The sequence below is a fragment of the Carassius carassius genome, chromosome 2, assembly GCF_963082965.1.
Source record: "Carassius carassius chromosome 2, fCarCar2.1, whole genome shotgun sequence".
NCBI lineage: Eukaryota > Metazoa > Chordata > Actinopteri > Cypriniformes > Cyprinidae > Carassius > Carassius carassius.
In genome coordinates this window covers 14336341-14348557 of record NC_081756.1, presented here as the reverse complement: position 1 = coordinate 14348557, position 12217 = coordinate 14336341, and the positions used below count along the sequence as shown (strand labels likewise).

General features: G+C 35.8%; 1 protein-coding gene across 1 annotated transcript; it reads right to left on the bottom strand.

Moving 5' to 3' along the window:
* Positions 1–5262: 5262 nt before the first annotated feature.
* LOC132103752 (negative elongation factor A-like) lies at positions 5263–11977 on the bottom strand. The gene is made up of 11 exons (XM_059508851.1): positions 11656–11977; positions 10099–10270; positions 9187–9348; positions 8942–9031; positions 7749–7876; positions 7473–7542; positions 7257–7345; positions 7053–7164; positions 6583–6890; positions 6187–6286; positions 5263–6105 (listed from the first exon to the last, which is right to left on the bottom strand). Exons 1-11 carry the CDS (start codon positions 11863–11865, stop codon positions 5921–5923), a joined length of 1626 nt encoding a protein of 541 aa, XP_059364834.1. The 5' UTR covers positions 11866–11977; the 3' UTR covers positions 5263–5920.
* Between the last annotated feature and the right edge of the window lie 240 nt (positions 11978–12217).

Genomic DNA, 12217 nt, shown 5'->3' with positions numbered 1-12217 from the left:
CCGCACAGCGGTCTGTTGGTTATAACAGACAGCATTCTACATTGGAATTCAACCAAGCCATGTAATAAAATAAGTTAATAAAATAAGCATATATCACCACCAGGTGATATGCTTTAGTTATTTTGTTTATCCTATTTACCTGCATTTCCCTGTCAATTAGATGCAAATGTGTGCATTTTAACTAGTTGACGCCTAATTTGCATACAGAACGTCCCCAGTTATTGACTTACATCAAGAGTCTTTCCCCCTGAAATTTAGAAATCTAAATTGGTGAGTTTAGAAGAAATCTACAGATGCAAACAGATGGAGGATACACTCTAAAAAATGTAGTAAATCTGAGTAACTGCATCTGGTACATTAATAAATAAAACTGAGTAGAAATAAGTTAACATTAAACTTTAAAAATAACAATATTTATAAATTAACTATTTAAGTAATTTAACTTTTTTTATTTCCTCGAAACCTTTATAAAATAGTATTCCATACCACCACAAATACATACATGACATTGGCTTTTATTGAATTTTTACTCAATTATTTTGGTAAGTTTAATTTTAAAGTGTTATGTATTCTGATAACACCAAAATAATTAAAACGATGTAGTGCCTTGTAAAAAATAAACAAATTATTAGTAAAACACGCCCCTCTGTTTGATGCAGTTATTTAGGTTATTCTAAATATGAAGAGTTCAGATTAAAAATCCTCTAAGTGCCATCTGAAATTTCCTTCAATAATGATCATTTTTATCAAGCTTGTATGTTTATGTTCACATATTTCACCTTACTGGCAATGAAAATTACCTATTAATTGTCATTTAAGTTAAATTACTTTACTTAAATACGAGCTTGAAAAAAAAAGTTCATAAGAAAATTTCAGATGGCACTTAGAGGCTTTTGCATCTGAACTCTTCATATATACTTGAAACTAGTAGCATAGAAAATGTTTTCAAAACATACACATTGTGGAATGGTTTCCTTTGCTGCTCTATAAACCTAGTGAATACTAAGGAGACCATGGTTTCTGTGAAGTGATTATTTTGTAGACATCTTTTGAAAATGAAACAATAGTGTGAGTTTGAGGAAGATAAAATTAATTAACTTTTTAAATTATTTTTTTTTAAAAGGAAGTCAGAGTTGCGTTAATATATATATATATATACTTTTTTGTTAAAAAAAAAAAAAAACCTAATTATGAGAAGTGCCCTTTATTTCACTTGAGCCCCTGCCCCTCAAAATGTCTGTGCACGTCCCTGCTGCACAGGGATGGATAAATCTACAGCAGGAAAGAAAGAGAGAGAGAAATCCTCCAGAATGTTGAGTGTTATCCTGTGAGCAGAGAGAGAGAGAGAGAGAGAGAGAGAGAGAGAGAGAGAGAGAGAGAGAGAGAGAGAGAGAGAGAGACCTGTAGGAGATGTAGGTGATCCTCAGTGTGTGAGAGCTGCTCCAGCTCAGTGTCTCTTCTCTTGAGCTCACTGATTTCCTGCTCCAGCTCTTTAATAAGCTCCTCAGCCTGCTTCTGTGCAGCTTTCTGCTTCAGCTCCGTCACCTCCAGCAGCTCATCCCGACATCTCTCAATGGAGCGGATCAGATCAGTGAACAGCTCAACATTGTCTGTCTCTTTTTCAGTGTTTTTCTGATTAATCAACTTTTTAAAAGCAGAGTATCTGATAAATCAAATTTATATATAAATTAAATTTAAATAAACTTGAATATGTAAACTTACTCTTCTTAGCTTTACTGAGTGTTGGATTTCTTCAGTCTTCTTCATTCTGTCCTGGATCATTTGCTGCACATCTGTCTGTCTTTATCAGCTGACTCTATGGTAAGAGAATAATAATAATAATTATTATTATTATTATTACTATTAATTGCATTGCACAGTCTGCACTGTGCTTTACATTACTGTATGATCTCTGTGTTCACCACAATGGCTTTGACAGTCGGAGAGCGTGTGCAGCGCTTCCTGCTGGTTCTCGTGCCCAGGCTGTTCCTGGCTCTCTTTAGTCTGGTCTCACCCAGCACAAAACATCTCCCTCCATTCAGAAACCCACTGCTTACTCTCTCTGCAGTTAAACTGGCTGAGAAGATACGCAAAAGAGAGATTTCAATATTTGTACTGTCATAGCTGAGCATTAAGGAATTTATAAAAGTTGAGCATATGGATGTTTTGAATAATTAATGGAAATATAATATAACCAAAAACTGCACTATATCTTATAACTGATAAATAGTAAAGCCTGCGTGTTTTGTGTTTAGATTTATTTTGCACATTTAAATAAAAGCATTTCATGGATAAAGCTCTGGTTCAGTGGCTATAGTGTGCACTACAAGAATGACAGGTTAGCACCAATCATCCTAAAGAGATTTATTTTGAGATTCATTCCTTCTTATCAAATGGATATTTGTTATATATATATATATATATATATATATATATATATATTTATTAGTTTATTTAACAGGTACAATGCAATGCAGTCTAACATTGCTACAATTTTAAGCAGCTGATGCTCTATCTACTGGCTTCTAGCCAAAGGTTAATTTTCATCCCCAGTCCCTAGTTAGGCTTCTTTAACAGTTAAACAATAATCACACAAAACACTAAGCGAAAGTAAAAATAACAACAATAATAAAAAACATTTAAAAAAAGAAGCTGAGACTGTGTATGACCATCAGTGTTCAAAAACCTACTTTTGTTTGAACCACTTTTTTTTCACATTTCTTCGAAAAATGTTCAACTCTGTTTGCATTTTCAGTTCAGCTGACAGGCTGTTCCAAAGCAGTGTACCTTGAACTGAAAATGTGGATTGTGCAAATTTAGTCTTCTTCTCTTTGATACTGTGCAATTGTGATTAGTTGCGCCTCTTGTAGTGATCCCCTTACTACTCTGTTTTGATATTAATTGGCATATAATTTCTGGAGCAAGATTATGTACACATTTAAAAATCATTTTAATAAGAGACACATTTATAACATTTTCTAAACTAAGCCAACTATAGTTTTATAAAATATTACAATGATGGCATCTATTTGGTTTCCTGTCCAAAATTGTAAATGTTTATTCATATAGAGATCTAACAGATTTGATAGTCAGTTGAGAAACCTGACTCCAGACAGTCACACAATAAGATAAATGTGAAAAGACCATTATATGCATGTATAACTTAGCTGCTTTTGGAGATAGTCATCTAAACATGGAGTCTGTGCCGATACACAAATGAATATGTCATCTGCATTTAACTGACATTTAGTAACAAAAATTGATTTGAATTGCTGTAGTCTTACCTGTATATTCTCTTAAAGCTTCTGCTACGAAAATATAGTCAGTTCATTGCAATGTAAAACAGGCCTAGTGATGAGTTATTGACTGTATTAGTTTTGTGTTATATCATCTAACCAACATTGATAATATAAAGGTAAAATAATAAAACAATGCCAACTAAAATATTTCAAGTCCACGTATTTATGCATTAGACTCTTTTCAGATCTGGGACTCATTCTTGACTCTACCTGACAAAAGTGGCAAGGTGCAGTTCCTTAAGTTGCCTTGACATTCCAAGTAATTTATTAAAGGCCTAAAGTTTTCATTCTTTACTTGCATTCAACAAATGATTATAGCAACCATTAGTGCTTATGACAGCAACAATTGTGATGCTCTACCTGGAGAAGGCTTTTGGAGGCAGGGTCGAAGTGGTTTAACCGCTGAAGAGACTAAAGGAAATGCTGGATCTAGGCATGATGTCGCAAAAGCAGGTTTCTCAGAAATAAACAATGCTTTGCACAGGTTATTTAAAGAGACCGTTCACCCAAAAATCTAAATTTTGTCTTCATGTGCTTCATGTCGTTCCAAACCTGTAGTACATTCTCCTGTGAAACACAAAAGATGATCTTTTGAAGAATGTTGTGACTCCAACAGTTTTGTTCCCCACTGAGTAAATAAATCATGACAGAATTCTTGGGGTAGATAAGTGGTTAGAAATATAGTCTTTTTAGTCAGTATTTAGACATGATTTCCAAGAATAATAATATTAGCAGATCTAAACACGCAGATTTATTAACAAATATGAACATGAGGAAAATGCTTAAGGGTTTTTCTAGCTAGTCATTTTTTCATCCTACCAGATTACAGCCAAATGAAAACTGAAACTGTAACAGGTGTGTGGAGAGGTGTCTGTAAAGTATTCTTGTTCTGAAAAAGACTCATTAAGAGTAGTTTAAGGGAGAAGAGCAAAACATATATTTACTCAATCTTGAAAACAATTTTTAAATTACGGATGAAAATACCCTTAACCTCTTAAATGACACCAGCACACCGAACAGGCTTGTTGGCGCTCTTTTTTTTTTAGCCGTTTCTTTTTTCTCGATTACATATCTTAGAAATACTCATAACTTACATATCATTAGAAAACTTAAAACCCCAAAATCCTGTGAAAACCATTTTAAAATCGGACATTGCGTCCTTTAATATCTTTTGGCAGTCTCCCTCCCCTTAGTGGGTGGAGTCAGGCATCATATTTAAAAAAAAATCTATTATGGTCTATTAGAATCAAAACTTTTTATAATCTTGACAAAAGACATATTGTCGGAAAGGTATGAGTCTCAAAATTCCATATTCGGTGGTTATTTTGTGATAGAAGTAATATTGACAGAGATATTTAGACATTTTTGACAGAAAAATGCATTAAAACATCAATGGAGTTTTGATCGCACCTGGTGGCTGTTTGTGGTATAACTTCCTAAATAAAATCTCTCAGGAACCTCGGTTTTTTTTTATATCAACTTCAAATTTGGACCATAACTTTAGATATAAGGCTTTCAATTTATAGCAATTTTGGATTCAAAATTATTTTGAAAAATATATATTTTACATAAAAGAAAATAAAAATGGTACAATGCATTTTCTTAACAGTACATTTTAACTTTTTTAACTTTTTGATACTTTAATATTTTGAAATGATTACACTTCTGCAACAATCTGCAGATTGTCTTCTGAAAAAAATGTAATGAATTATAACAATTTAAGTTTGAATAGTGCACTTTCACATCTATATTCAAAAATGGGGGAAAATCTTAAACCTTAAAGGGTTAAATTAAACTTTAATTAAACTTCCGAACACTTGCATTGTACCACTTTTGCACATAGATAAAATGTAAAACAGCAACTAGCAACATCTAGTAGGTTATTACAAAAGGCAGTGATTCAGTTGTGACTGTGGTGGTGAAACATAATATCATTTACACTAAGGCAAACGACTCATTCAAATCTGGACATGTTTTCATTTATTTCCTCCTTTAAAAAAAAAAAAACGTTCTTGAAAAGTACTAAACAGAAAATAACCTGTTTTACACTTTGTTTATTGTTTTTATCTTTTTTCTGTCCAAGGAGGAACTTGAAAACATCTTTAAACATTCTGTGTGAAAACACATGGACAGACTTTGATTCATTCGTAGGACACTATAATAGTATGTTTGTACCCTTTTCTAAGATCTTTTAATAACGTGTCAATCAAAAGTAGGTTAAGACACAAACCACCTTTCGCCTCATTTCCCAGACACTAAGAAATCTGAAATGGGCCTAAAAACGAGAGACGATACAAACATTAACAAAAAGATAAAGAAAACAGCTGTCTTATAAGAGGTCCCTGTCTTTGGCAATGCAGGAACAGCGATAGGACACAAGGTCAGCCAAACAGGAAGTCCTTTTTAACTGTCTGAAACCAACATCCAGAAATTCACTAGCACATATTCCCAATACACCTCAGAATTTGGCCCATAAATATGTACATTCCAGCGCATGTACAATAAATTTTATCTTAAAGCACTCCTCAGGGGGCACTGAAAGGGGTGTGTGAATGTACATAAATGTATCTATGTAAATGTACTGAGCAAGTGTGTGTGTGTGTTTGTTAACCCAGTCCTCCTCAGGAGACGTTGGTTATGGGTTTGTATTTCTTGAGGCGTGTCCATTGCCCAGTAGAGTAGTTCATCTCAAACACTGTGTCCACCAGCATGGTGGTGCTGCCGGTCCCGTCTGCTTTAGGCAATACTTCTGTGTGCTCGCTCAGTTTGATCTGAATGATGTCACCCTGCTCTGGACAAGGGTTTTCTTTGGGGAGGATGGGACAGACAAACATTTAGATAGTAGAGGAGCAGTAAGATAAATAAAATCTGATCAAACCCAGAATACCTCGAGATCCTGCCATGAAGCCCAGGATGAGGGCTTTCTCGGGCCGTGTAACTTTGTTTGCAGTCTTGAACATTTCCTGCGCAGCATACATCTGTTCTCTCTGTGGGGAACCGAACATGCAAGATAAAAATAAAACTTTCCAAAATTAATAATTCAGCAAGGATGCATTAAATTGATCACAAATACATTTCTAATAGTATAAAATAATTATATTCTATTCTAGGGCAAAAAAAGAAAAGAAAAAGAAAATGACAGCTGACCTTCTACAATTCTAGAATTTTCTCAGTTGAAACCTTTTTAAAAATGCCTCTAAGAAATTTTCTAAATAAAAATTTCTGAATGTTTAGTAAAATTTAAAGTAGATAATTATCATATCCATGAATCAGAGGTTTTTACCGTGAGCGACAGGTTCTTTTTCGGTTGGGTTTGTGGGGGTGCTGGCGTGGGAGCAGGCTGGGCTGCAGTTGTGGGCGGCTGTGTGGGCATGTCTGGCTGTGCTGCGGTGGCGGCGGAGGGCGGGGCATTGTTGGTGGGCGTGCTGGTTGGTGTGGTGGGTGATGTGGGGGCCGTGGGACTGGCAGTGCTGGCATTATACATAGGCGGCCGCTGTTTAAACTGGCTGGGTAATGAAGCAGACGAGGCAGGTGTAGACGACTCCTCTGACTGCCGGTTTGTAGCTTCACGTCCTGAACCACCTGCATTCCCTGAATAGTAAGATAGTAAGGCAAAAAAATTGGGGATGAGAAGGCTTTAAGCTCATACTTGTCTTCTTGTTAATGACACTATCCCTTGTGTCTAATTAATACATTTTCTACTCTAGCTAATTTCTTTGAATGCATACCATCCTGCATCTTTTAATGGCTCACCTGGCTGTGTCTCTGAGCTTGGAATATAAGACGAGGAAGGAACCATACTGGGGGTGGCTGGAAGGTAGCTGGTTGATGGCAGGGCACTCTCGTTGTTTAGAGCCCCGAGTTTCTGTTGAAAGGAGAGGAAAAAACACATTTGAGTTTTGTTCTGACCCCCATTCAAAGCATCCATCAAATGGCTAATAAGATTTCCAAAACTACCTGTGTAGACACCAGGCCAGCTGCGTAGTCTGGTGTTGCATTCTCCACCACTGCCTCTTCTTTGGCCGCCTTTTCTCCAGCTTCTGTGTCTGAACAAGACAAAAAAAATAACATTTTAACTACAAATGTACAGCACAGAGGGACGTGGGCTGGTCTTTAAATCAGTCAGTTCAGAGGTGCTGGGTCTATGTCACTAAATAATCTTCTTGAACTTACCCAAAGTCTTTCTTCTCTTCTTAGCTTCTCGGCCAGCTCCTACCATATCCAACTCCGATATATCCAACAACTGCAAGAAAACACTCAATCACATAACCTGACAATATAAAGCACAGAAATGACATCCATACTAAGAATGTTAGTTCATGATTCATAAATCCAGGTGTCATCTGCAAAGAAAACCATTTACTCTTCAGCATAAAGTAAAGAGAAATGCCTATTAGATATACCCATGTCATCCAGAGACTTCATAACTGGTCATTGCTGGACAGTTACCTTGACTCCCCTTTCCTTGCGCAGGGGTGTGCGGGCCGGGGCGATGGGGGTTCTGTTACTAGGAGGGCTGAACATGCTTGGGGTGGTAGGGCTGCGAAATGGTGCTTTGGGAATGCCCTTCAGAGGTGCTGAGAGAAGACAGACAAACATTATTATCAATCTTGTGTGTTGTTAAGAGAACATATGAGTATACACTACCATTAAAAAGTTTGGGTTCAGTAAGATTTTGTATTTTATGCTCTTATGCACTCCAAGGCTGCATTTATTTGATCAAAAACACAGTAATACAGTGAATTTTTATTACAACTTAAAATAGCTGTTAAAATCGATGTTTCCATTTTAATAAATTTTAAAATGTAATTTGTTATGGTGATGCAAAGATGCATTTTTATAACCATTACTCCAGTCTTCGGTGTCACATGATCCTTCAGAAATCATTTTAATATGCTGAAGAAACATTTCTTCATATTATCAATGTTGAAAACAGTTGCTTGAGTGCTGCTTAATATTTTTGTGGAAACGGCGATACTGTTTTTTTCATGATTGTTTGATGAATAGATTTATTTATGACTTAACGCCATGTCAGCAGCAGTGTCTATATTCATGGCAAAAAAACAGTCAATTCACTCAATATCCTTTCAATAAAACGTTTACAATAATTCAACAATTTTGTCTTTAAGTCAACATACAAAAACTAACAATATAAACTCTCTGATGGATAGAAGTTCAATACAAAAGGATTTATTTGAAACATTTTGTAACATTATAAATGTTACTGTTACGTTTGGTCACGTGTTCTTGGTGAATAAATATTTTTGAATGTAAAAAAAAACAAAAAAAAAAACATTTTGAATTTCATAAAAAAAAATAATAATAATTTGACCACAAACTTTAGTGTAAGACACTTTACCCTCATTTAAAAACATATTAATTTTAGCCAACTAGTTCCCAGGTATTTTAGTGGATGCATGAAGTCAGTTCTCCTCAAGTTCATCACTTCAACTATGGACACGTTCCTCTAACATTCAACAAGGAAAAAGATATGGTCTTCACTTGTATCACTATATCTATTGTTGTTTCATTTCAAACCTAGGACCTAAGGTTTGATGTCATTGTTAGCTAATACAATAACATTCATACATCTTTGCCATCCAAATAATTTTTGTGGCACCGTGTATACATATAAATCTTACTTGTGGTGTCAATCTTCTTCACTAGACCTCTTCCTTTGGAGTGGAACGGCACTCCTGCAGTTTTCTTTAACTGCTGGGCAGTCTCTGTGGCTTTAAAACCAATATAATGAATAATACACAGTGACAATAAACATGTCACCACACAAACATTAGGGTAAACTCCTATTTTAAAATTATGTGAATGACTCCAAACTGAAAAAATGAAAACAGTTGCTCTGGCACAATGAATTCATAAACAAACTTACATTTCTGCAGCAGCTCAGCTCTAAGCGTAGCACTCTTGGGTTTCCTCTTGAGCTGGAAGTGCTTGATGGGAGGAGTGAGCGGCCCCACCAGCGTGGTCAAAGCACTCTTGTTCAGATACTGACACTCCAGAGGCAACATGGACGTCGCTTCACATTCATTTACTGAACAGAGGTGCAAACATCAACAGTAAGTCTCAGCAGATCATTCTTACCGAAGTGTATATGCACTTGCAAGCAACAGTTTAGAGAGAATAGCCATAACAAGCTAAGCTAGCTATCGAAAGCCAACAAGAACCCAAAGAAAAAATCCCAGACAACCACAACAATTGAAGAAATGTCACTTGGTCACGGCTATATTAATATACAGTAATAATAATTGGCAACGATCGATCATGAAAACACTTATTTTAAGATATATATATATATATATATATAGAGAGAGAGAGAGAGAGAGAGAGAGAGATTTATTAAATATGTTGAACCACATTTAATATTTAAATATTGCAGTTTTAAAATTGCTATTGGACAGCACTAATTAATTAATAAAGTACATGGTGACTTTTAGTCCAGGGCAGAAATATAGTGCTCAAAACTGTTAACTTAATTTTTAACATGACACACTGACCCACAAATGTCACACAGTGCACCCATCAGAGATGTCTGTCTGACACACATATACAAAGAACAACAATGAGCTGTCAAACTGACCCAAATGATCATCCCTAATATGTAGTCAAAATAGTCAAGAATGGAGAAATATCTGGACCTAGGCAACAATGAATCTTTTTATGTGATTCTGTTTTTTGTTTTATGTGAAAAAAGTAGCAACCAGAAGACATTAATATTAAAGTGGAAATTATTTGCAACAGCCTTTGACCATCTTCTAACACCACTATCAGATTTTAGATAGACCTTTCTCGCGCAGCTCTCCAAGTATGTCTTGTACATTAGGGTTCTGCTCCTCCAGGTCCAGGTTTAGTGAGCCGGTCTCTGGAAATGATTTCAGGATGTCGGCCACCATTAACACCCACGGCTCAGAGTCCACAGTGGCCAACTGAATGATCTCTGACAGAGCCTCCTTCATCTGCAATATCAGGGAACAACACACAGAGAGAGAATTTGACATTTATTTAACCTAGTCAGTCTGTAAATGAATCTGCTACCATTGCAATGGAGTTTGCCTGAAATTGGAAATAGATGATTCCACCATTGTTTACTTTATTGCTATTATATATTTTCTTCTTTCTTAGTGCCCTGACGTAAAAATACTGAAAGAATCATGACAGGATTGCAGAGTGGTAGTGGACCAATGAAGTACAACAATGTACCACACTTAAAGGAAAGTTAGGAAACCTTTATATATATATATATATATATATATATATATATATATATATATATATATATATATATATATATATAAACATAAATCCAATATCCTATACAATTTAGTAAGTTTTAGCAAGCAAATGTTTTTCCACTAGTTATATGGCTGTGAAACAGAAGCTTGCCCTATCACTTTATCATGCATTTGCCCATAAAATAATTACACTAATTACCTAAACTAAAAATTACTAAAAACAATATGACATCACAGACAGTATTTTCAAATAAGCTTTATACAGTCAATTCTTCCAAGTGTTTTGCCCACAACGTGTATGAACGTGTTTTTGTGCAAGTAAAGATGCATTTGATTCTTTAGAAAGTGATCAAAACAAATAAATCAACATAATCAGAGACTATCACATACATATTTTACGGCATTTATTTATTATGTTTATTTTGTATGACTTATTTATATTCAGATTTTGGACATCTAATTAGTTTGGTCATTGCTTAGCACCTATTTTAATACTACTTTAATGTTATGGCAATGTTGTAAATTGCTTTTCTTGTCATTTCTTATATTTATTCGCCCATACTGTGTGTAAAACAATCATAATAGCCAATAAATCACTTCAAATTCTAAGAGAACATGGAGTAGAGAACTTTCTCACAGCAAAACCACAGTTTCCGCGAAAAAACTTAAATATTGTATCTTTTTAATGGCAGTAGTAATTAATACAGTTATCACAGTTTTACAGTACTTACAACGACTGGATTAACTTTAGAAATTTTAGCGTAAACTATAGTCACCATTTTATAAGGCGGGCGTCCAAACATAGAAATAAACTCAGCAATAACACTCCGAAAGTTGACAGCATGTTTACATAAGGCTAGCAAGCTAAAGCCAAGAGTCTGAAGACAGACAGACAGACAGACAAACAGCAGCCTGATCTGATCTCTGCTGCAGACTGACATGATCCACACAGCAGCTGCAGACTCTCACGGTGGAAGCATGTTATTACACATGCGTGTCAGCAACATATTACTACTAATAAACAACACGCCACCCCAATAACGCACGCCACGCTCGGAAGTCAAGACAGTTTGTGTGTACAGTAACAGGAGCGAGTCCTGCAGTCGCACCTCGTCCACGGTCCTGCGCGGGAGGTGCAGCATCCCCAGCAAGAGCTTCAGCTTCACCGGGGGCGACAGACTGGAGAAACACAGCCGTATGTTGTCGATGACCGACACGGTGAGCAGAGAAGCGATGCTCGAAGGTGTCCACAGCTCGTCTGTCGAGCCCAGTTTGTTGTGGAGCCACAGGCCGGTGTCGCTCTCCCTCATAGACGCCATCTTGGAAAAAGACGAGTAATGCGATCGGGCATTTTAACAGGCTACCTAAGAAAACAGAGGCGCGCTAGGACCCAAGCGACCACAACCGGAGAGAGAAACTTTTAGAAAAAAGACTGTAAAACAAAAACAACAACAACATTAAGTCCGCATGCTATCTGAGTTTCAAATAATTTGTGGAATAGTTTTGTTTTCTATTTATCTCTTTGTTTTTTTTATTTAATGTATTTGGTTTCGGCGATGTGTTAAGTTTGATAATGTATGAACCATTTGCATGTGTTTTGTTTGCAACACACTTTTGTTTACAGTCATTGATTAATAATAATAAAAATATTATTTGAGTTAGTTTCTGTCT